The 24323-nt window shown below is 38.4% G+C and overlaps 1 protein-coding gene across 4 annotated transcripts in view; it reads left to right on the top strand.

The window, feature by feature from the left end:
• Positions 1-24323, top strand: part of F5 (coagulation factor V) — a 77959-nt gene that overhangs the window by 25423 nt on the left and 28213 nt on the right. For all 4 annotated transcript variants that reach the window (XR_003612282.2, XR_015766502.1, XM_028122996.2 and 1 more), the window contains exons 6-13: positions 2338-2559; positions 4151-4316; positions 13552-13729; positions 15448-15547; positions 15927-16138; positions 17231-17381; positions 19273-19485; positions 20663-23639. Coding sequence is in view for 2 of the 4 variants with exons in the window: in XM_028122996.2 (XP_027978797.2) it covers positions 2338-2559; positions 4151-4316; positions 13552-13729; positions 15448-15547; positions 15927-16138; positions 17231-17381; positions 19273-19485; positions 20663-23639 (4219 nt within the window). In the remaining 2 variants the exon portion in view is untranslated. The remainder of the gene's footprint in view (positions 1-2337; positions 2560-4150; positions 4317-13551; positions 13730-15447; positions 15548-15926; positions 16139-17230; positions 17382-19272; positions 19486-20662; positions 23640-24323) is intronic.

The following is a 24323-nucleotide window of genomic DNA, read 5'->3' on the forward strand; positions in this document are numbered from 1 at the left end:
GATGCATATATGGAGAATTTTTTTCTTTCTTTTTTTAAATTTTTATTTGAATTCAATTAACATATAATGTATTATTGATTTCAGAGGTAGGGGTCAGTGATTCATCAGTCTTCTATAGAGAAAGAATGTGCAGCTTAATATACTGGATGTAGGGATCCAAGCAGGTTTCACCTTGCCCTTGTGCCTCCAGGAAGATCTCCAAGACACTAGCTCACTTCCTTCAGTGGGTTCTGTGGTCCCTGCTGCATGGTGACCATGCCTTCTTCCACAGAGGAAGCCCTACGAAATACAAATTCAAGGTCAATCCCTAGCAGGAAGGATCAACAGAAAGAATTCAAGGAAGACACTTACAGTGAAGATGAATAGATTAGGAGAAATACCCCACATGCAAAAACACTATGAGCATTCCAAAAGGTGATGGGTTAATAATATCCAATGGCATGTAGGATGTTCTCTCTTTCCATTTGCATGGAGACTATTGTGGAAAAGCAAAATCATAGCAACTATTAAGAGAAAAAAAAAAACAATAAATCCGACTCCCATCCAGACTTCTTCCATCTCTGGTAGAAATGACTTAGAACCAAAGATCCTGAGGAAAAAGAATGGAAAAATGAAAACATTATTTTATTAAATAATTCCATACATCAAAACACTAAGCTTCTCAGAGGTCATTCTCTGTATCTAAAAATCACAAGTGGCTTTACTTACTAAAAACAAAACTTGTCAAAAGTTGAGATCTGGACATGATTTTTAAATTGTATTCTATTTCATTTGGCTCTATCTTCCCACCTGGGTTATTACAGATGTACTCGGATGACTCTGGTTTTGATTCAGAGTTCCAAAACTTAGTCAATTGACCTCTGTCTTAGGAGATCTGAGTTCAAGCCTTGTTCATATCTCCAGCTTAGTGTGGTCCTTGGAAGTTTATTGTCTCAATGTGCCTATTTACAAAAATGGATTAACCATTTATCCTGGTGCAGAGGGTGTTTAGGAATTTTTTTACATATAAAATAGCCTTGCCACTGCTATAATCCTTAAAAGGGAGCGGTTAAAGAGACATTGTATCTGTGTTCTGGCAAGTGAATCATTTCTGTAAATTTATAGAAGGCAAACAAAAGCAATTCATATGCAAAACGTTAATAACTTGGTCAGTGCATAGAGTCCATGAATTTAAAGTCAAAAAAGAGTACCTGGGGCTTAAGAGAGGCAGGATAGGGGGCTGTCATCAATAGAAACAGAAAAGTTAATGCTGTACAATTGTCTTATGGAGCAGGGTAAATTAAATAAACATGATAAATGCTAATACAGATATATTAAATGCTTAATTCAGCATAAGCATTTCTTCGGGGTAAATACTTTCATCAAAACCTCCTACCTTCTAGGTTCTTGTTCACAGGTTCTAGCTTCTTGTTCTCACCGATGATCTAGGAATCCCTGCCAGGTTACAAGGGTCTCCTAAAAAATACAAGCCTCTCAACCTCTCTGTGGGTAAGGGACTTGTTCTCAGCCCCATAATTGTAGTATCTAGTGATTATGGATCTGAAATTTAAAACCCAAACCAAGGATGGAAGCCAGGGTTTGAATCTCCCGCAGGGCAAATTAGCATTTTCCCAGTTACTGTGAGCACAGAGGAGGAAAACTCAGCTTTTATTCTGTTTTCATTACTTCATCCATGAAAGGCTCCTAGTGGCCTAGCATAATGAACACTTGCCCGTTGCATTTAAGGAGAGCCTATATCCCACAGAGTAATTCATTGCCTCATCATTTAAACAATCAACAAGGGGTTAAAGAAGCAATAAAAAATTCTTAAAGCATCTTCACATCTTTCCGTTAGGCAGAGCTTTGACATCTATCCAGCTGAGAGGATTAGACCCCTGAATTCAGCCTTATTAGAGACTCTGGTGACTCCTTCCAGCTGAGCCCAAAATGATTCCAGAGTGACCAACTGCCCAGGCTTTCATATGGCTTTCCCAGTTTTAACACTGAAAGTCCTGCCTCCTGAGAAACTCCTCAGTCCCTGGTAGACCAGGATGGTTGGTGACCTACTTGGTTCCCTCCTTGGCCTAACCCCTTAGCAATCCTTGTGTTTCTGAACTAACTTTCCTCATCTTTGGGCTCTATTCTTACCTCTAGAGCACCACTCATTGCAATGAGTTGTGACTACTTGTTTGCCCATCACTCAGACATCTGCTTTGCTAGGGCAGGAACCACAGTTGGGGTGTCTCTACACCAGAAACAATGCTTGATGCACAGCAGGTGCTCAGTACATATCTGGTGAGTGAATTTTTTATTACAGAGTGCTGACTGCCTGTTTCACTTCCTATCTCTCTCTCTCAGATATCACAGTTTGTGCCCATGACCACATTAGCTGGCATCTGATCGGAATGAGCTCTGGGCCAGAATTGTTCTCCATTCATTTCAATGGCCAGGTCTTGGAGCAGAATCATCATAAGATCTCAGCTATCACCCTTGTCAGTGCAACATCCACTACTGCAAACATGACTATGAGCCCACAGGGAAAGTGGATCATATCTTCTCTCATCCCAAAACATTTTCAAGGTAAGAAATTCTTCCAATAGTTTTGCTTATGAATACAGGATCTTTTCTTCCCAAGCACTAATTCCCTCATTCTCCTTTACACTTTCAAGCCACACATGCTCCAGACATACATGCCTTAGTCCTGAGAACAGAATTTCGTTTTTCTGCCCTTAGACTTATAACACATTAGTTGGGATAGAGGAAGTGGAGAAATTGACAAAGTTGTTTTTTTTTAAATGAAGCAAAAGCTGGAAAAAGGTCTACTTCCTCAAAAGGAGAAATAAGGAAGGAAGTAAATGCATATATAGAGATATTCTTCTTTGGGCTACTTAGTATTCAGCCAAAGAAAAAAACCTAAGTGCTAGAACAAATTAAACATCTGCAAATTTATGGAAGCACTAAGTTATAGAAAGCGCAAAAGATTTAACATGAAAAGATTATCTTTTATAACAAGATGAACACAAAGCCTGGCACAAAGAGGAACCCAGTGAATGAAGCTGAATAGAAAAAGCATAGTATTTAACTAGCTAAGGAGTGAACTTTATTTTTTTTAAGATTTTATTTATTCATTTGCGAGAGAGACAGAGAGAGAACAAGCAGGGGGAGAGGCAGAGGGAGAGGGAGAAGCAGACTCCTTGCTGAGCAAGGAGCCCGATGCGGGACTTGATCCCAGGACCCTGGGATCATGACCTGAGCCGAAGGCAGAGGCTTAACCATCTGAGCCACCCAGGCACCCGAACTTTAAAGAATATCGATAAGTTTTGGTAGGAAAAAAAAGTCAACCCCGGTTGTTATGTGGTATCATATAAACAAAATAACTAATTGTTCTATTATACATTGTTGCTGTAAAATTGTTGGGAATACCCCTGAAACAAATAATACATTATATGTTAATAAATAAATAAATAAATAAATAAATAAATAAATAAATAAAAATAAAAATAAAACTGTTGGAAAGAGCGTCTGTGTAAATAGAGACCAAAATGGAAGTAAATGATATCACTATAGGAAATTATTTTCTTAGAAAACAATGTATATAAAAGCCAGGCACATAAGAAAGAGACATCTTGAATAGACCATTTTGTTTCCTGTTCACACTGAGCAACCAAAATTATATTTGAAATCATGAAATTGTCACAATACCCTTGGAAGATAGAGTCCCCAGTAATAATAAAACAACAACAAAACTAACATTGACATTAAGTACTATGTATATTAACTTACTTAATTTTTAACAATTTTATATAGTATGTACTATTATTATCTCCATTTTACAAGTAAAGGGACAGATAACAGCAGAAATGAGAAATCAACAAGACTTAAGTCATAAGATTTTAAGGATCTGGAAATTACATTTTTTCCCCTCTGAAAGAAACAAAGGAAATCTTTTCATGTTTTTTCCCTAACCCATCCTCTCTTTCCTTTGCTTTTAATTCTCACCCTTTCTCTATGACACTAAAAGAGCTGCAGACCAAAATGTTCAGAAGTTTCCTGAGCAGTATGTTTACTGTTATTATTTAAACCTTCCACAAATTTATTTAAAAGATAGGCATTTTGATCAGCTGTAATTTCTTCTCTCAAATTCTTTCATTGCATTTGCATTCTAATTCAGCTGGGATGCAGGCTTACATAGACATTAAAAACTGTCCAAAGAAAACCAGGAATCCTAAGAAACTAACTCGTGATCAGAGGCGGCACATGAAGAGGTGGGAATACTTCATTGCTGCAGAGGAAGTCATTTGGGACTATGCACCAATAATACCTGCAAATATGGACAAGTGAGTTTTGGGGTTCTTACCACTATGTGAAGGTTCAGGGGTCTTAGATGCATGGGGTGAAATGCCATCAGTTGACAGCTCTCAAGGGTATACATGTATTGGGTTCAGGTCTTGTCCAAATCAATCTGGAATTACTCTAAACTCACCATGGGAACTCAGCAGCATAAGAGGAGGAGTAGTAGTAGTATTAGTAGTAGTAATAGTAGTCGTAGCAGTAGTAGTAGTAGTAGTAGTAGTAATAGTAGTCGTAGCAGTAGTAGTAGTAGTAGTAGTAGTAGCAGCAGCAATAATATTACTAGTAATAGCAGCTACCACTTGTTGGATGCTTGTTATTGCTAAGCACTGTGTGAAACATTTCCTATGAGTTTTACTTTAACTCTCCACATTAGAAACAGCTTTTATTTATTTTGTAGACTAGAAAAGATGTCAGAGAGAGTAAGAAATTTGGAAATTCAAATAACTCCTAACACTTGAAAAATACTCAAGCTCACTCACAATAAGAGAAGTGCAAATTAAACTCCGCTGAGATATTATTTTCCACCTCGCAGACTCGCAAGTCCAGATGACATGATCTGTTGGCAAGGCTGTAGGAAACAAGCACTATCATACATTATTGGTGAAAGAGTAATTTGATACAGCCATTCAAGAGCATGCTTTGACAATATGCATCACAATTATAAATGCATATATCCTCTGACCCAGCAATCTTACTTCAGTAATTTACTATATAGATATACCTGTTCACATATGAAATGATGTTATGTACTGGATATCCACTGCTGCACTGTGAGTAGTAGCAAAGATTTGGAAACAACACAAAATGTCCATCAATAGGAAATGAGTTTAATAAATTATGGCACATCCATGTGATGGAATACTATACATCTGTTTTCAAAAGAGGATGTAAACACTCTCTATGTACTAGTATAAAAAGTTCTCCAAGATATGTTGTGAGATTGAGAAGTCAAGGAAGGAAAAAATGGCAGAATAGGAGGTCCCCTGCTCATATCCCTCCACAGCAATAGTAATTTGACAGCTATCCACAAACAAAAGTACTTCTGTGAGAGCTTTGGGATCCAGGTAGGAATTTGAGAAAGTCCAAGATCTTCCCAATGGAAACCAAGACCAAGGAGGGATATTTTGAGACGGCACATCAAGCTCAGGTGATAGATTCACTGACAGTGCTCCCAGCTACAAACTTAGTTATAGCCTTGTCCCATTATGGACTCAGCTACAGTCCCACTTGGCCTTGGTCTTGACACCAGCATCATTTGCCAAAGGACCTGGAAGAAGTCACACCTGTCCATGACCCTGGAGGGTGGCCTACAGACCCTGGCCTGAGTATGGATCTTAAAGTGGCCCTGTAACCAGTTCCAGCCCTGGAATAGTCCTGCCAACTCAGGGACTTTCAGGGAGTCATGCCCATCCATGCCCCAGAGGCTGGTCTGCAGACCTCAGTTCCTCCAAAGATCTTGAAGCATCATTGTAACCCAGCTCCAACTCTCCCAACTGTAGTCTTGCCCACCCAGGGACTACCCAGTGACCTGGTGGGAACCTTCTCAAGGACCAGATGGGAGCTATACCCATCAAAAAACCTAATAACAGCCCTGCCATTTACAGATTCAACTTTAGATCTTGAAATAAGCCACTAACCCAGCATTAGCTCTACTGACCAAGGTCCTAGAGGCAGTCGCATCTTCCCAGAGACCAGACAGGATCCATGCCCACCTGAGCCCCTGGCAAAAGGCCCACCAACCACAGATACTGCTACAGGCTCAAAAGCAGCCACATGAACTTGTTCCAACTTCACTCATCACAGAGGCAATCCCAGCAGCCCAGAGACTTGACAGGAGAAGGTCTTTACCTGACAAAATCACTCAGTAAAGACTGGAAGAGGGTGTTTGCTTCTTCAAATGTACATGAACACAAGGCTACATGAATCACAAAAAATCAGGCAAATATGACACCACCAAAGGAAACTAATAAAGCTCAAGTAACCAATGTGAAAGAAATAGCGATTTACAAATTGTCTGACAAAAAATTCAAAATAATCATCTTAAGGAAGCTCAGTGAGGTGCAAAAGGACAGATAGGCAACGAAATGAAATCAGGAAAACAATGCATGAATAAAATAAGTGTTAAGATATAAATAAAAACCACAAAAAATAACCAAACAGAGAAACTGGAACTGAAGGATATAATGACAGAACTAAAGAATTCAATAGAGAACTTCAATAGCAGACTTGATCATGCAGAAGAAAGATTCCACAAACTCAAAGATAAGTAATTTGAAATTATTCAGTTACAGAGACAAAAAAGGAAAAAAAAAGAATGGAAATGAGTGAAGAAAGCTTACAATACCTATATTCACCATCAAAAGGATTAATATATACATTATGAGAGTCCCAAAAGGAGAAGAAATGAACGGGCAGAATGCTTACATAAAGATAATGACTAAAATCTTCCTGAATCTTGGGTTATAGATATACGGATTCATGAAGCTCAAAGGACTCCAAGCAATATCTACCCAAAGATTATCCTGAGATACATGATAATCAAATTGTCAAAAGTCAAAGACAAAGAGAGAATCCTGAAAGTAGCAAGAGATAAGCAACTTGTCATATAAAAGGGGACCCCCATAAGACTATCCACAAATTTCTTAGAAGAAACCTTGTAGGCTAGGAGAGTGTGGGATGATATACTCAAGGTGCTGCAAGGAAAAAAAAAACCCTCTGCCAACAAAGAATAGTATACTGTACTCAGCAAAGCTTTTCTTCAGAAGTGAAGAGATTTCTTCAGAAGTGAAGAGACATTCCAAGACAAAGAAAAGCTGAGGGAGTTCAACATCACTAGGCATGCCTTATAAGAAATGCTAAAGAGAGTTCTTCAAGTTGAAATGAAAGGACACTAAGTAACAACATGAAAACAAAGTATAAAAGTTTCTGGTAAAGGTAAATATATAGTCAAATTCAGAATATTTTAATACTGTAATGGTGGTACATAATGACTTTTAACTCTAGTTAAAATTTTAAAAAAAACTTTAAAATAAAAGTCTAAAGACAAAAGTATTAAAATCACCAGGCTAAAATACTTTGTTAATGGATATACAATATAAAAAGATGTAAAGTGTAAAGTGTGACATCAACAGCACAAATTGGGAGGGAGTAGTAAGAGTGTAGAAATTTTTATGCAATTGAATTTAAGCTGTCATCACCTTAAAATAAACTGTTAGAACTATAAGATGTTTTATGTAAGCCCCATGGTATCCACAAGCAAAAACTTCTACCTCTAGTAGATACACAAAAGATAAAGGAATTAAAACCTGCAAATACAAAAAATCAACAAATCAGAAGGAAAATAGCAACAGAGGAAGAAAGGAGCAAAAGAACTACAAAAAAGTCAGAAAACAACAAAATAGCAATAGTAAGTCCTTACCTAGCAATGCTTATTCTAAATGTAAATGGATTAATTCTCCAATCAAAAGATAACAGAGTAGCCAGATGGATAAAAAACTAAGATCTAACAATGTACTGTCTACAAGAGACTCACTTTAGCTTTAAGGACACACATTGGTTAAAAGTAAAGGGATTAAAAGATTTTCCATGCAAATGGTAACCAAAGAACAGGAGTGGCTATACTTATAGAAGACAAAATAGACTTTAAGTCAAACTGTCATAAGAGACAAGGTCACTATATGATAAAGGGGTTAATTTATCAAAAGGCTATAACAATTATAAATATATATGCCCCTAACATTGAACCACCTAAATATATGAAGTAGATATTAACAGAACTGAGTGTAGAAATAGACAACAATACAATAATAGTGGGGGATTTAAATACCTCACTTTAAACAATAGATAAATCATCCAGACATAAAATCGTAAGGAAACTGAAATTGAATAACACTATAGACCAAGTGGACCTAATAGACATGTAAAGAACAATCCATCCAACAGCAGCAGAATATATATTCTTCTCAAGTGCACATGAAATATTCTCTAAGATACATCATATGTTAGGCCACAAAATAAGTCTTAACAAAATAATATCAAGTGTCTTTTCTGACCACAGTGGTATGAAACTAAAAATCATAACAGAACAAAAATTGGAAAATTCACAAATATTTGGAAATTAAACACACTTTCTAGAATGGTCAAAAAGAAATCTGATGGGAAATCAAAAAAATATCATGAGACAAGTGAAAATGGAAACACAACATACAAAAACTTTGGAATACAGCAAAAACAGTTATGAGAGAAGTTTATAGAAGTAAATGCATACATTAGAAAACAAAGAAAGTTCTGGGTGCCTGGGTGGCTCAGTTGGTTAGGCGACTACCTTTGGCTCAGGTCATGATCCTGGAGTCCCAGGATCGAGTCCCACATCGGGCTTCCTGCTCAGCGGGGAGTCTGCTTCTCCCTCTGACCCTCTTCCCTCTCGTGCTTTCTATCTCTCATTCTCTCTCTCTCTCAAATAAATAAATAAAATCTTAAAAAAAAAGAAAGAAAACAAAGAAAGTTCTAAAATAAACAACCTAACTTTATACCTCAGGGAGCTGGGGGGGCGGGGAATGAGCAAATTAAACCCAAAGTTAGCAGAAGGAATGAAATGAAGATTAGAGGAAAGATAAATGAGGTAGACATTGGAAAAACAATAGAAAAGATCAACATAACCAAGAGCTGGTTTTTTGAAAAGATAAACCAAACTGACAAACCTTTAGCTAAACTAACCAAGGGAAGAGAGGACTCAAATAGTTAAAATTGTAACTGAAAGAGGAGACACTACAATTGATACCACAGAAGTGCAAAGGATCCTGAGAGACTACTATAAATGATGATATGCCAACAGATTGTATAGTCTAGAATAAATGGACAATTTCCTAGAAATATACACCCTACCAAGACTGAATCATAAAGAAATAGAACATCCGAACAGACTAGTAACAAGTAAGAAGATTGAATCAGTAATCAAAAATCTCTGAACAAAGAAAAGCCCAAAATCACATGGCTTCACAGATGAATTATACCAAACATTTAAAGAAGAACTAACACTAATCTTCAAATTCTTCCAAAATATTGAAGAGGCGAGAACACTTCCAAACTTATTTTACAAGGCCAGCATTATCCTCATGCCAAAGCCAGATAAGGACAATACAAGAAAAGAAAATGATGGCTCAATATCCTTGTTGAACACAGATGCAAAAAGCCTCACCAAAATATTAGCAAACCAGATACACAGCACATTAAAATGATCATACACCATGGGGATCAAGTGAGATTATCCCTGGGATGCATGGATTTTTCACCATGCACAAATCAATAAGTGTGATCTACCACATCAACAAAATGAAGGATAAAAGTCATAATAACAACCCATTTGATGCAGAAGAAGCAATTGACAAAATTCAACATCTTTTCATGATAAAAACTCTCAACAAGTTAGGTATAGAAGAAATGTACCTCAACATAATAAAAGCCATATATGACAAACCCAAAGCTAACACATACTCATGAAAGCTGTTTCTCTAAGATCAGGAACAAGACAAGAGTGCCTACCATTTTTAATCAAGATAGTGCTAGAAATCCTAACCAGAGAAATCGGGCAAGAAAAAGAAATAAAAGATATCCAAATTGGTAAGGAAAATGTAAAATTATCTCTTTTTGCAGATGATATGATTTTACATATAGAAAACCCTTAACACTCCACCAAAAATCTATTAAAACTAATAAAAGAATGCAGTAAGTTGCAGGGTATGAAATCAACATATAAAAATTAGCTGCACTTATTTTTTTTAATATTGTATTTATTAGAGCAAGTGAGAGAGAGAGCATGAGCAGGGGGTGGGGCAGAGGGAGAGGGAGAAGCAGACTCCCTGCTGAGCAGGGCGCCTGATGTGGGGCTTGATCCCAGGACTCTGAGATCATGACCTGAGCTGAAGTCAGGTGCTTAACTGACCGAGCCACCCAGGTGCCCCTAGCTGTACTTATCAAACTAAAAACAATCTATCCAAAACAGAAATGAAGAAAACAATCCCATTTCAATAGAAATCAAAATAATAAAATGCTTAAGGAATAAATTTAACCAAAGAGGTGAAAGATCTATACACCAAAAACTGTAAGATATTGATGAAAGAAACTGAAGAAGAGACAACCAAATAGAAAGATGTTCTGTTAATGGATTGGAAGAATTAATTTTGTTCAACTGTTCATATTAATCAAAGCAATCTACAGATTCAATACAATCCCTATCAAAATTCCAGTGGCATTTTTCATGAAAATAGAAAAAACAATTCTAAAATTCATATGGAACCACAAAAGATTCAAAATAATCAAAACAATCTGGAACAAGAAGAGCAAAGCTGAAGGCATCACACTTTTTATTTCAAACTATATTACAAAGTTATAGCAATCAAACAGTATAATAATGGCATAAAAACAGACACTTAGACCAATGAAGACAGATAGAGAGCCCAGAAGTAAACACATACATATATAGTCAACTAATCTTTGACAAGAGCACTAAAAATACACAATGGGGAAAATATAGTCTGTTCAATAATTAATGTTGGAAAAACTGGATATCCACATGCAAAAGAATGAAATTGGACCATTAGCTCATAGTATACACAAAAATTAACTCAAAATAGATTAAATATTTAAATATAAGACCTGAAACCATAAAACTTCTAGGAGAAAAGGTAGGAAGAAAGCTCTTTGACATGGGTCTTCCCAGTGATTTTTTGGGATATGACACAAAAAGCACAGGCAACAAAAACAAAAATAAACAAGTGAGCCTACATCAAACTAAAACATTTCTGTACAGCAAAAGAAACAATAAAACGAAAAAGCAATCTATGAAATGAGAGAAAATATTTGCAAACCATATCTCTAATAAGGTGTTTAAACCTAAAATATATCAAAAAAACTCAATGGCAAAAATTAAAAAAAAAAAACACCTGACTTAAAAATGGGGAAAGGTGGGCCTGACTGGCTCAGTCAGTGGAGCATGGGACTCTTGATCTTGGTGTTGTGAGTTCAAACCCCATGTTGGGTGTAGAGATTACTTAAAAATAAAATCTTTAAAAAATAATAAAATAAATCTTAGAAAAATGAGCAAAGGACCTAAATTGAAATTTTTCCAAAGAAGATATATAAATGGCAAATAGATATATGAGAAGGTGTTCAACATCACTAGTCATTAGGGAAATACAAATCATATCCACAATGAGATTATGACCTCATACCTGTGAGGATGGTTATTACAAAAAAGAGGTAACCAGGGTTGGTGAGAGTATGAAGAAAATGGAACTCTGTACACTGTTGGCGAGAATATAAATTGGTACAGCCATTATGGAAAATAGTAAGAAGGCTCCTCCAAAAATTAAAAATAGGAGTACCATATGACCCAGCAATTCCACTTCTGAATATATATCCAAAGGAAATATCAAGGAAATATCAATATCAATGTCTTAAAGAGATATCTGCATTCCCATGTCCATTGAAGCATTATTCACAATAGCTAAGATATGGAAACAACCTGAGTGTCTGTTGATGGATGAATGGATAAAGAATATCACACACACACACACACACACACTGGAATATTACTGAGCCTTAAAAAAGAAGGAAAGAAGGAAAGCCTGCCATTTAAAACAATGTGGATGAGGGCGCCTGGGTGGCTCAGTTGGTTAAGCGACTGCCTTCGGCTCAGGTCATGATCCTGGAGTCCCGGGATCGAGTCCCACATCGGGCTCCCTGCTCAGCGGGGAGTCTGTTTCTCCCTCTGACCCTCTTCCCTCTTGTGCTATCTCTCATTCTCTCTCTCTCAAATAAATAAATAAATAAAATCTTAAAAAAAAAATAAAATAAAACAATGTGGATGAACCTGCAAGACATCATGCTAAGACTCATTCCAGACACAAAACAACAAATACTGCATGATCTCACTTATATGTGGACCTAATTAAGCAGTGTGGTGACTATAGTTAATATTTTATACTTGAAATTTGTTAAGACAGTAGATCTTAAGTGTTCTCACCACAAAAAAGAAAATAGTAACTAGGTGAGGTGATGGAAGTGTTAATTAGCTTAATTGTGGTAATCACATATATACATACATAAATCATCATGTTGTACTTCTCAAATATATACAATTTTTATTTGTCAAAATCACCTCAGTAAAGCTGGGAAAATGCAAAAAAAAAGTCAAGGTGACTTTTGTTAAAAGAATGAGAGTATAAGAATATTTATATTTTCAAGTTATATTTGCATACTTATGCATAAATATGCTCTGGAATTATACATGTGAAATTAATGCAAGTGAATATGTAGAAAATATTTAGAAAATGCAGGGAAGGTCAGGGAGGTGGGGTTGACGGGGAAAAAAGTGTGAGTGAGAGCTCTCTATTGTAATCAAAATCATTTGAATGTATTTGCTATTCAAAAAATTTTGAGAAAAAGAGCTAAAAAGGAACTTGCTCAAGAGTATATAATAATAACTGATGGAACTGAGATAAGATTCCAGGATTCTGGCAATAGTGTGTGCTTTTTATTGTGCAAAATAAATGCAGAAAATGAGTAAATTCTGTCATGGAACTTCTGTTTTTGCAAACTAAGGCAATAAAGAGGACCAAGAGGAAAAGTGGTTCTTGCTGCTGCCCCAACTCTCGTATCGAGGTAGCTACAGAAGATGGGTAGAGGGGGTTGCTTTTTAGTTGGCACTAGGATTGGGTAGATGGTTGGAGGGTAAGCCCAACAGCACAGAACTATGACTAATAAAGATAGTCAAAGCTTCCTAGTGTGGGAACATAACTTTTAGAGATTGAGAAACACCTGGGAAGTCAATAAAGTTACCATAAATTAAGTGATAACAAAGGCTTGAGAAAAAACTCACAGTATGTCCTCTCCTTTCTTTTGGATAGACATTTTCCCAGAGATATCTAAGATCTAATCTAGTGACCAGAGTGACAGGAAGTTCTAAGTAGCTGTTCCTAACCATGTCTACAACTTTATCAGTGATGGAAGAGACAAAGGTTTCCAGTTTTCCAACTAGAGAGCAGATATTGGGACTTTGCAAACCACATTAAGAATTTTTTTTTTTTTTTTTTTTTTTTAGAAAACTAACATTTTAACTAATCCAAGAGCAGAACTTCTAAGCACAAGGATTTCCTCATCCTACAGGGTCTTTATTGAGCAAACGGTTTAATTTTTTTAAAAAATTCATTTCACTTTAAGAAAATACAGATCTCTGCATTTGGATAATTTCTCAAACCAAATTGGAAAACATTATAAGAAGGTTGTCTACAAACAGTACCAAGATGAGTCTTTCACCAAACGTTTGGAGAATACGAATATCAAAGAAGATGGGATCTTGGGCCCTATTATCAGAGCCCAGGTCAGAGATACACTCAAAGTAAGTAACAGAAATATAGTACCATGGGAGAAATTAAATAGGAAAGACAGTTTATAAGTACTGGTTATATGTTTGTATTAAAAAGAAAAATATGTCCATGTAGTTTTTAATTCAAATGCAACTTTAGTTTTTATGTAGTATTTGCTCTGATTTATAGCCTACCTCATCTGAGACAATCTATTAAATTATAAAGGAATAAAACAAGGAGCCAATGTAATTGAGGTGAAAGATAATATGGGACAAAGAAAATAAAGCCATGGATAAGTATAATGAAACACATGCCTTATGCTCCTATAAGATTGCCTACCAATTTTGTCCAAAGCTTTCTAGCATCCGAGTAAAATATGTCAGGGCGAGATTCACAGTAGTCATAAAGAAAACATAATTTCCCTTGATACTGAGGCCAGTTTATCCCATGGATCCTTAAAAAGAGGATGCTGTATAATACAGTGGATGGAATCCTTGATAGAATCCCTACAATTGGTATAATAAATAAGTTGCTGGGGTGCCTGGGTGTCTCAGTCAGTTAAGTGTCCAACTCTTGATTTTGGCTCAGGTCATGATTTCAGGGTACTGAGATGGAGCCCACATCGGGCTCCACGCTCAGCAGGGAGTTTGCTTGAGATTCTCTCTCTCCCCCTGCCCCTCCCGCACCACGCGTGCACTTTCTCTCTCAAACAAATAGATCTTGAATGAATGAATGAATGAATGAATAAGTCACATAGCTTTGTAAAGTAATGTTTGACATTATAGCTGAGAACATAACAGTAAATACAATTGACTATAAACAAGTCATCATTGTGCTCTAGGTATGTAGTTCTCCCATGACTGGTCTCTGATGGAGGTAAATTTAGATATGATTCAAGAACACTGAGTGTTCTTTAGACAGCTTTCCTTAAATATATATCACGTCATCGAGCTTCTGATAGGAACTGGGCAGCGGAGAAGTAAATGTTGCAAACTTCAGCAAGATTCTAGAATGTGGGTAATCTACAGATTAAGGATGATCCAAATGCTTTGGCAATCAACCAACAGAAGATAAGGTTAAGGTTTTCTTTTGAAGATTAAGAAGCCTAACTAGGACTCCCGAGTAAATAATGCTCCTCCCTTCACCCCTTTGTGGGGGTGAACTAACACATCTGTAGACAAGGACAATTCTGTTCATTTAAAAATAACAAAAAGATAGAAAGCAGCCTTTCTCTGTTCTTCTTTCCCTTCCCTCATTTCTGATTTCCCCCATCCCTTATAGGTGCTTTTTAGCAAGTGTAAATATACCTCACTGGAAATTCAGGATCTGGCTATTTGTGTGCCCCTCAGAAGATGACACCAAGGCAGTGTCCTCGGAGATCTGCCAGGCTGGGGAAGGGGATCATGGTCTAAAGAGGAGAAGGAACAGATCTGAAGGCAGATGTGGTCCAAGCTGAGAGGAGAGGGGAAGGGGAACCGGGATCGGTGTGGAAAGAGTGATATATTGTGAGGAAAATGTCACTTCTAAGGGCAGACTTCTCTTTCCATTTTCCACCTTACCATGTGAGTGAAACAGTCTCAAAAGTTTCTGCCAGGTGATGGGGAGAGGTTGCTGCTCAGAGAAACAAAACTAGTTTGCGTGCACGCACACACGCACCCTCCAACAAGTGAATTTGCAAAGCTAACATCCTATATTAATTCTCACAATTGAACTTAAGTCCTGAAATAATGAATTTGAGTTAACTTTGTAGATCGTGTTCAAAAATATGGCCAGCCGCATCTACAGCATTTACCCTCATGGAGTGACCTTCTCTCCTTATGAAGATGAAGTCAACTCTTCCTACATTTCAGGTTTGAATCAGAGTCTGCTGAATGAAACTATTCACCTCTGAGAGGCTGTCATATTTTCTTAGTGTCCTCTTTGCTCAGTAATATAACTTGCGCAGTCAGGTAGTCTACAAGTAGGGTATCCTAAAAGTCAGAACCAAACCCTTCTCACTTAGGGATTTTGTTTACCCCAGTGCTTTCCAAATATGGTGTTCTTTGTTGGTGCCATAGCGGCCTCTAGTGGAGCAATCTCTAATGGCGACATGTAATCCAAGGTTCTATTAAGTGGAGCTTGATAGAAAAATATTCCTTTCCTAATATTAATTGGTTCTAATGAGAACTCACTGTTTGTTTAATGTAATAATTTTGAAAATGAAACAATTTTGACTCTGTTTTCTTTCAGGCAATAACACCATGATCAGAGCAGTTCAACCAGGGGAAACCTATACTTATAAGTGGAACATCCTAGAGTCTGATGAACCCACAGAACATGATGCACAGTGCTTAACAAGACCATACTATAGTAATGTGGATGTCACAAGGGACATTGCCTCTGGGTTGATCGGGCTACTTCTAATTTGTAAGAGCAGATCCCTGGATAAGCGAGGCATACAGGTATTCTGTCCACAAACTAAACTTTTAGAAATTCCAGGAACTGCTTCAGGCTGGAACAGATTAGGTCTCCTTGCTAAATAATGGGGTCTCTCCTTCTAGAGAACAGAAAATATTATGTTATCTTCTTTAGAGAAAATGTGATAACATTTATTCCTTTGTGGGTTTTTTTTTTCCCTTGTCTATTTTCATCTAGATTCTTACTCTGGAAGGCCGTTCTATAGTGTGACACCATATTTTGTTTTAGTTTGAAGTTCCAGGTCTTCTGCTATGTCATCAGCAAGCCACTTAGCCTCTTTTAATTTCTGCCTTTTATCAAATGGGTAATACCCTCCTAAAAAATTTTTACAGGGTTGTTTTGGGGCTCAGCAAGATACTACCTGGTAAAAGTGTAAAACTCTCTACCAGTCCTTTATTTTTAGAGACCTGCACCAGGGAGATATAAGAGATAATAATTTGGAGACATAGAATCTGGTGAAGTTGGACCCAGACAATTGTCCATCTCTAGTGAGACTAAATTATAGAGAAAAGAGTGAACAAAGAGACAGATCTTCATTGGAGAATAATAGGCTCATATTATTAACTTAAAATTCCCAATCAGGCTAAGCTATAATCAAAGAAGTTCATCCTAAAGCATACAAAATAAATATATGCCTAGAAAAATCAGAAATGGATATTTGAAAGACCTTAATTTATTGAGCTATGAAAGGAAACAGGAAGGGAGAAGTAGAAAGCTTTCCTATTGCAACCTTCTGTTTTATCCTTTGCAACTATTTGGAGCATGTCTAGTCAATCATTCAGGTTGAAAGGTGTCTACTTACAGAAATAACACAACTACACAATTACAGCTGCCATGAGAAGATGGAATTTTTCTATTAGGATGTTTTAGTCTCTAAATTTTCTGATCTGCTTTGTTTGTCTTTGCATCTTACCTTTGGCTCTAACAAGGGCTTTGTACAAAATGGGCTCTCATAAATGCCCGAATTTGTGGCTGCAGTGGCCCCTAGACTGTGTCTCTGGTTTCTGAGAAGAACTCAGTGTTGTGGGTAATCAACTGGAACGTTAATCACTGAACACCGCACTTTTACCCTCCAGAGGGCAGCAGACATCGAGCAGCAGGCTGTGTTTGCTGTGTTTGATGAGAACAAGAGCTGGTACATTGAGGACAATATCAAAAAGTTCTGTGAAAATCCTGAGAAGGTGAAACGTGATGACCCCAAGTTTTATGAATCAAACATCATGAGCAGTAAGTCAAACTACTGTTTTTGTCCATCAGTTTTTCACTCCCGTGCTTAAAGTATGACTGTGCATAAAGGCAGAGACATGGATTAGAATCCACTCACCTCTTACCCTCACTTGCAATCCCGGGATTTGGTGATGAAGTTACTGGGGGATACTATAGCAACCTTTTTACAGCAAGAGGCCAAAAGCTTGTTCTCCTTCTTGGTCTCGTGCTCCAAATGTGCATGTACGTATATGCGCATGCTTTGGGCACCTCCACTCTGGAGGAACAGGCTGAGGGGTGGGAGTGGTAAGGAAAGGGGCTACAGGCCTTGGTCAGTGGTATATGGGATTTTAGACTGGGTGCAAGGTGAACAGTCTTTATAGCCAGGGCAGAAACAAGGTAAGTAATCCAAAGGTGGAAGGTCAAATCAAACGAAGGCAAAAGGCAGATGGGGAGCCAAGAATCATAAAAAGCCAATCATGAAGAGGTTTGAAGTGAACAGTGAGAATCTTGTTCAGAATAGAAGGAATTCCCTGAGCCAAAGTTCAGGCATTTGCTGTGGTTTTCAATTTCAGCACCTAAAGCCACTGCTATGAGAAGTCTAAGAGAAATTTCAGTAAGCCAGTTAGAAGCAAACTTTGCCATGGTGGTCAGGGTCCCCACCACTATTCCTCAGAGTCAAGAGCCATTATGATCACCTTCTCTGATAGGTAATCTTGGACATGAGGATGACTTCTCCATGGTCTATTCACATAGTTTCAGATGAATTATTGGAATTCTCAGAACTGGCAGGTGCCCTGAAAATAATTCCAAACCGGGAGTTACTCAGCTTTCTTTGCATAATTTCATTTTTGGCAGTGAATCTGTCATAGGTTTGGGCTAGTGCTATCCATTAGAAATTATGTATGAGCCACATATATAATTTAAAATTTTCTAGTAGCCATATGAAAAATTAAAGAGAAATATATCCCAAATATTATCATTTCAACATATAACCAGTATAAAAATTGATGAGATTTGCTTTCTTTATTTTGTACTAGGTCTCTGAAATCTGGTGTGTCTTTTGCACTTAACAGCACATCTCAATCCAGATTATCCACATTTCAAGTGCTCAACAGCCACTTGTATTTAGTGGCCACTGTATTAGACGGTACAGTTATAGACCATTTAGAAGAGCCTCCTGAATGAAATACAAACTAAAAACATATTGTCATTTAAGTGCTCACTAGTGCCAGGCATCATACTAGTATCAGGGCTAGAGTGGGAACGCAGGCATAGGTGGGCCCTGTCCTCATAGAAATCAAACCTGTGGGTGCCTGGGTGGCTCAGTTGGTTGGGCGGCTGCCTTCGGCTCAGGTCATGATCCTGGAGTCCCAGAATCGGGTCCCACATCAGGCTCCCTGCTCAGCAGGGGGGTCTGCTTCTCCCTCTGACCCTCTTCCCTCTCATGCTCTCTGTCTCTCATTCTCTCTCTCTCAAATAAATAAATAAAATCTTTAAAAAAAAAAGAAATCAAACCTGTGATTTTATTACCATGCCTAGAACCTAAGTAAATAAATATACTGCCGAAAGCTGTGTCCCTTTGAAAGATAGTGAAAATGTGTGAACTCGATACTTGAATAAAAACTATAGACTATTTCAATGATAAGAGGGAGCAATAAAAATTGCCAAATGTGCTAAATATGCATGCCTTTTAGGGACATTACTTCTTATTCACCAGATAATGTGTCAAGATGAATTTCTTATATTATGCTTTTCTTCCAGGTAGAATTATTCTAGATAATATTGTAAGTATCATAATCACTGCTTTGACACAACCAAATTAATATTGGGACATTAATCTTAGGTATAATTTAGCCACATGCCCCTTTGTCGGCAGAGGCTTGCATGTTAACAGATTTTACTCTTTCAGCGATCAATGGCTACGTGCCTGAGAGTATACCCACACTCGGATTCTGCTTTGACGACACTGTCCAGTGGCACTTCTGCAGTGTAGGGACCCAGGATGACATTTTGACCATTCACTTCACTGGGCACTCATTCATCTATGGAAAGAGACACGAGGACACCTTGACACTCTTCCCCATGCGTGGGGAATCTGTGACAGTCACAATGGATAATGTTGGTAAGAGCCTGGACACTTGGAGAGGAACCTCTGATCCTTAAAGGTCTGCTGCAGCTTCCCAAACTATCCACAGTTCCTGAGTTTATCTTTCTGATCCCTTACAGGCTTTCCTTTCAATACTTCTCATGATTTCTGTTTGGGGAATTAATTACTTAAATGGGTCTAGTCCTTTAATGTGGGTTCCATTTATCCTTCTCTGGGCTAAGTGAGAAGGAAAGACACAACATCAAAAAGATAAGGTATGACTTTGAGGAGGAAGCATGAACATTCAGCCACAAAAGAGCATTTCTTTTATCAAAACGGCCTTTTCAGTTTTTAAAGCTAGCCATGACACTGTGGGTTATTTAGTGATCATCAGATACAGTACCTTGGAGGCTGGCCTCAGAGATGCAGCAGAAAGCATGGAAAGCACATGGGCTTTGGAGTTCCTCCTATGTGCTCTGGCACTCAGTATCTCTGTAACCTTGGACATGTTATTCAACCTCACTGAGCTTCCTTGTATTCATCTCAAAAACACAATCACACTTTACAGGGTTGCTTTGGCCATTAATTGTCATATATACCAAGTGCCTAGCACTCAGCAGACACTCAACAAGTGGTAACGATTGAAGATGCCCCAGGAAATCTGTATGCCAGAAAATAATACCATTACAAAGAGATTCAAAATTGCCCTGGGCCCACCTGAATCATTTACTGCTTAGAAATATCTAGATGTTTCTTACATCATCCTCCCCCTCACTTCAGTTTTCAAACAAGATGTGCAGCCAACAAGATGTTTATGATATTCAAAGCCCACTTTATACTTAATTCATCCCTTTTTAAATATATTCTAAAGCAGTGACTCTTAAACTATCTGTGATAAGAGTTTTCTCCTAATCTCCATTGATCAATACTTTCAATCTATATTCTGTTATGTGAGATAAGTGCACTGATCACATGCTTGGATGCACAGCAATGTCAGATTGCTAAGCAGTTTTCTAAACACCTTACACCCAATTTCTCTCCTTATGTCACTATAGGAGATGATTAACTGTTCCCAGATCATCAGTGACCCACAGACCACACTTGTTATCCCTGGCTGAAGTTCGTTGAAAATTATCTGCCACAATGGATCCTAGAGTCTTTACATCTTTTTCTGGGCTTAGAGCTCTCTGTTTTCTCTGTCTCTCTTCTATAGGTACTTGGATGTTAACTACAATGAATTCCAATCCAAGAAACAAAAACCTAAGGCTGAGATTCAGGGATGTTAAGTGTATCCGGGATGATTATGAAGACTCATATGAGATTATATATGAACTTCCAGCATCTACAGTCATGACTACACGGAAAATGCGTGATTCTTCAGAAAACAGGGGTGAAGATGATGATGCTGACTATGATTACCAGAACAACCTGGCTTCATGGTTAGGAATTAGGTCATTCAGAAATTCATCACTGAATCAGAAGGAAGATGAGTTTAATCTTACTGCCCTAGCTCTGGAGAACAATTCTGAATTCATTCCTCCTAGTACCGATACAGCTGTTAGTTCAAATTCCTCTTCCCTAAGTAACATTCACAGGCTTATTGTCTATAACTTTGCAAAGCCTCAAAAAACTCTTCCTCAGCCAACAGCCACCATAGCTCGTCCCCCTCTGGGACACATTGGCTTAGACAAGAACTCAGCTCTCAACCGTTCAACAGCAGAGCATTCCAGCCCTTATTCTGAAGACTCTATGGAGGATCCTCTACAGTCAGATATCAGAGGGATAAGCCTACTTCCACTTGACGCAGAAGGATTCAGGAGTCAAGAACATACTAAGCATAAGGAATCCAAGAAAGGAAGAGAGCACACAGCAAAGCGTAGGTTCTCCCAAGTGGGATTTTCAGCACATAAAACTGGGAGACGTTTAAGCCAAGGCAACTCTTCTCCTTCCAGAATGGGACCCTGGGAAGACCTTCCCAATGATCTATTACTCTTAAAACAAAAGAATCCATCCAAGATTTTGAATGGGAAATGGCATTTGGTGTCTGAGAAAGGTAATTATGAAATAGTCCCAGAGGCTGATGAAGACATGGCTGTTGATAAGCTGCTGGACAGCCCCCAGAATGCCTCAAGGACTTGGGGAGAAAACATCCCTCTCATAAACAAGCACAGAAAGAAGAGTGGCCACCCAAAACTTTCTGGAATTAGAAATAAATCTCTACAAGTAAAACAGGACGAAGAAAACAGTGGATTGAAGAAAATCCATTTTTTAATTAAAACACGAAAAAAGAAAAAAGAAGAGAAGCTTGCACACCATATTCCTCTATCTCCAAGGGGCTTCCACCCTCTAAGAGGAAAGGCCAATACCACATTTTCAGATAGGAGACTTGATCATTCATTGTTACTCCATAAATCCAATGAAACATCTTTTCTCACAGACCTCAATCAAACATTCCCCTCTGTGAATCTTAGCCTATTAGACTCACTTCCTTACCATAATCATAATCCCTCAAATGACACCAGTCAGACAAGCTCCCCTTTAGATCTTTATCAGACAATACCCCCAGAAGAATACTATCAAACATTCCCTATTCAAGACTCTGGTCAAATGCACTCCACTACAGACTCTAGCCACACATCCCCTCCAGAGCGTGGCCAGATGCTTGACTATGACCTAAGAAATAAGCCATTCCCTACCGACATTGGTCAAATGTTCCCTTCCTTGGAACGTGAAGCCTGGCAGGCAACCATTTCTGCAGATCTCAGTCAACCAAACCTTTCCCCTGATCTCGACCATACAACCCTTTCTCCAGACCTCAGCCAGACAACATTTCCTCCAGACCTTGACCAGACAACCTTTATTCCAGACCTTGACCAGACAACATTTTCTCCAGACCTCAGCCAGACAACCTTTTCTCCAGACCTCGACCAAACAACTTTTTCTCTAGACCTTGACCAGACAACCCTTTCCCCAGACCTTGGCCAGACAACTTCTCCAGACCTTGACCAGACAACACTTTCCCCAGACCTTGGCCAGACAACCTTTTCTCCAGACCTCAGCCAGACAACTTCTTCTCCTGACCTTGACCAGACAACACTTTCCCCAGACCTTGGCCAGACAACCTTTTCTCCAGACCTCAGCCAGACAACAATTTCTCCAGACCTCAGCCAGACAACCTTTTCTCTAGACCTTGACCAGACAACCTTTTCTCTAGATCTTGACCAGACAACCTTTTCTCCAGACCTCAGCCAGACAACCCTTTCTCCAGACCTCACCCACACATCCTTCTCTCTAGACCTTGACCAGACAATCTTTTCTCCAGACCTCAGCCAGACAACCTTTTCTCTAGACCTTGACCAGACAACCTTTTCTCTAGATGTTGACCAGACAACCTTTTCTCTAGATCTTGACCAGACAACCTTTTCTCCAGACCTCAGCCAGACAACCCTTTCCCCAGACCTCACCCACACACCCTTTTCTCTAGACCCTGACCAGACAGTCTTTTCTCCAGACCTCAGCCAGACAACCCTTTCCCCAGACCTCACCCACACACCCTTTTCTCTAGACCCTGACCAGACAGTCTTTTCTCCAGACCTCAGCCAGACAACCCTTTCCTCAGATCTCAGCCAGGAGACTCTCTCATCAGACATCAGCCAGATGACTCTTTCTCCAGACCTCGATCAGATGCTCCCTTCCCCAGACCTCAACCAGGCAACTCTCTCTCCAGACATTAGTCAAACGGCCCTTCTTCCTGATCTAGAGACATCACTTCCTGAGACATCCTACACCCCTGAATCTAGTCAGTCAGTGCTTCTTCCAGAATTTGGTCAGACTTTCTCTTATCCAGACCTAGGTCAGGTGCCATCTCTCCCACCATCTCCTATCCTAAAGAGCAATTTTATGCCAAGAGAACTTAATCCACCCATTGTAGTAGGCCTCAGTGCAAATGGTGGAGATTATATTGAGATTATTCCAAGGCAGAAGGAAGAGAGCAGTGAAGAATACACTGCTGAAATTGATTACGTGGCCTATGATGACCCTTACCAAACTGATACTAGGACAGACATTAACTCCTCCAGAAATCCTGACAACATTGCAGCATGGTACCTCCGCAGCAACAATGGAAACAGAAAATATTATTACATTGCTGCTGAAGAAGTATCCTGGGATTATTCAAAATTCGCTCAAAGGTTTGGCCAAATTTTCTCTTTTTACATTCTCATTTTTCCACTACTGCTAAAAAGATTGTTAAAGTCCAGGGAAATAATTCTGGGCAAATTATGCTAAGTATAATTTAGGTCCCCTATTGCCACTTGCCCTATACAATTTCCTTTGTCAATTCCAAGGTGAGCTTCTCTACATTAGGGGACATTTGGACAATATAAGAACAATCACTATAAGAAATCTATGATATTCTATAAAGAAGCTACCTCTTCTCTCTTCTGCTCTCACCACACATGTTCCTACCCCCTTTCCTTGCCTCAGTGCAGAGCCCAACCTATCCATAGCTATCTGCTAATCAACATGATTTCATTGAAGTTGGCTTCAAATCCAAATTTGTAATGTAGAAATCTCCTTTTGCACTTGGTTATCAAAAAATATTTTTAAATTGTTTACTGATCAATGTAAAGTATACATCATCTTGGTGATGCTGGATTCAAATTACATGAGATTCCAGTAGCAGAGGCCAAGGATATAAACCAGTTTAGAAAGAAAAAGCAAGTTTATACCTTCTACTGAGGCAGTCATTCAATGATGATTTACCTTGATTTAAACTTGAGTTTTAACTTGGCTTATAGAATCACTCATTTAATAATTTCATTTTTTAAATGAAGGTGTTACACCGAACGGCCCCCAAGATCCTCTTTGGATTT

Source organism: Eumetopias jubatus, unplaced genomic scaffold, assembly GCF_037043125.1.
Source record: "Eumetopias jubatus isolate StellerSeaLion01/CBP00866 unplaced genomic scaffold, mEumJub1_p1.0 scaffold_12, whole genome shotgun sequence".
NCBI lineage: Eukaryota > Metazoa > Chordata > Mammalia > Carnivora > Otariidae > Eumetopias > Eumetopias jubatus.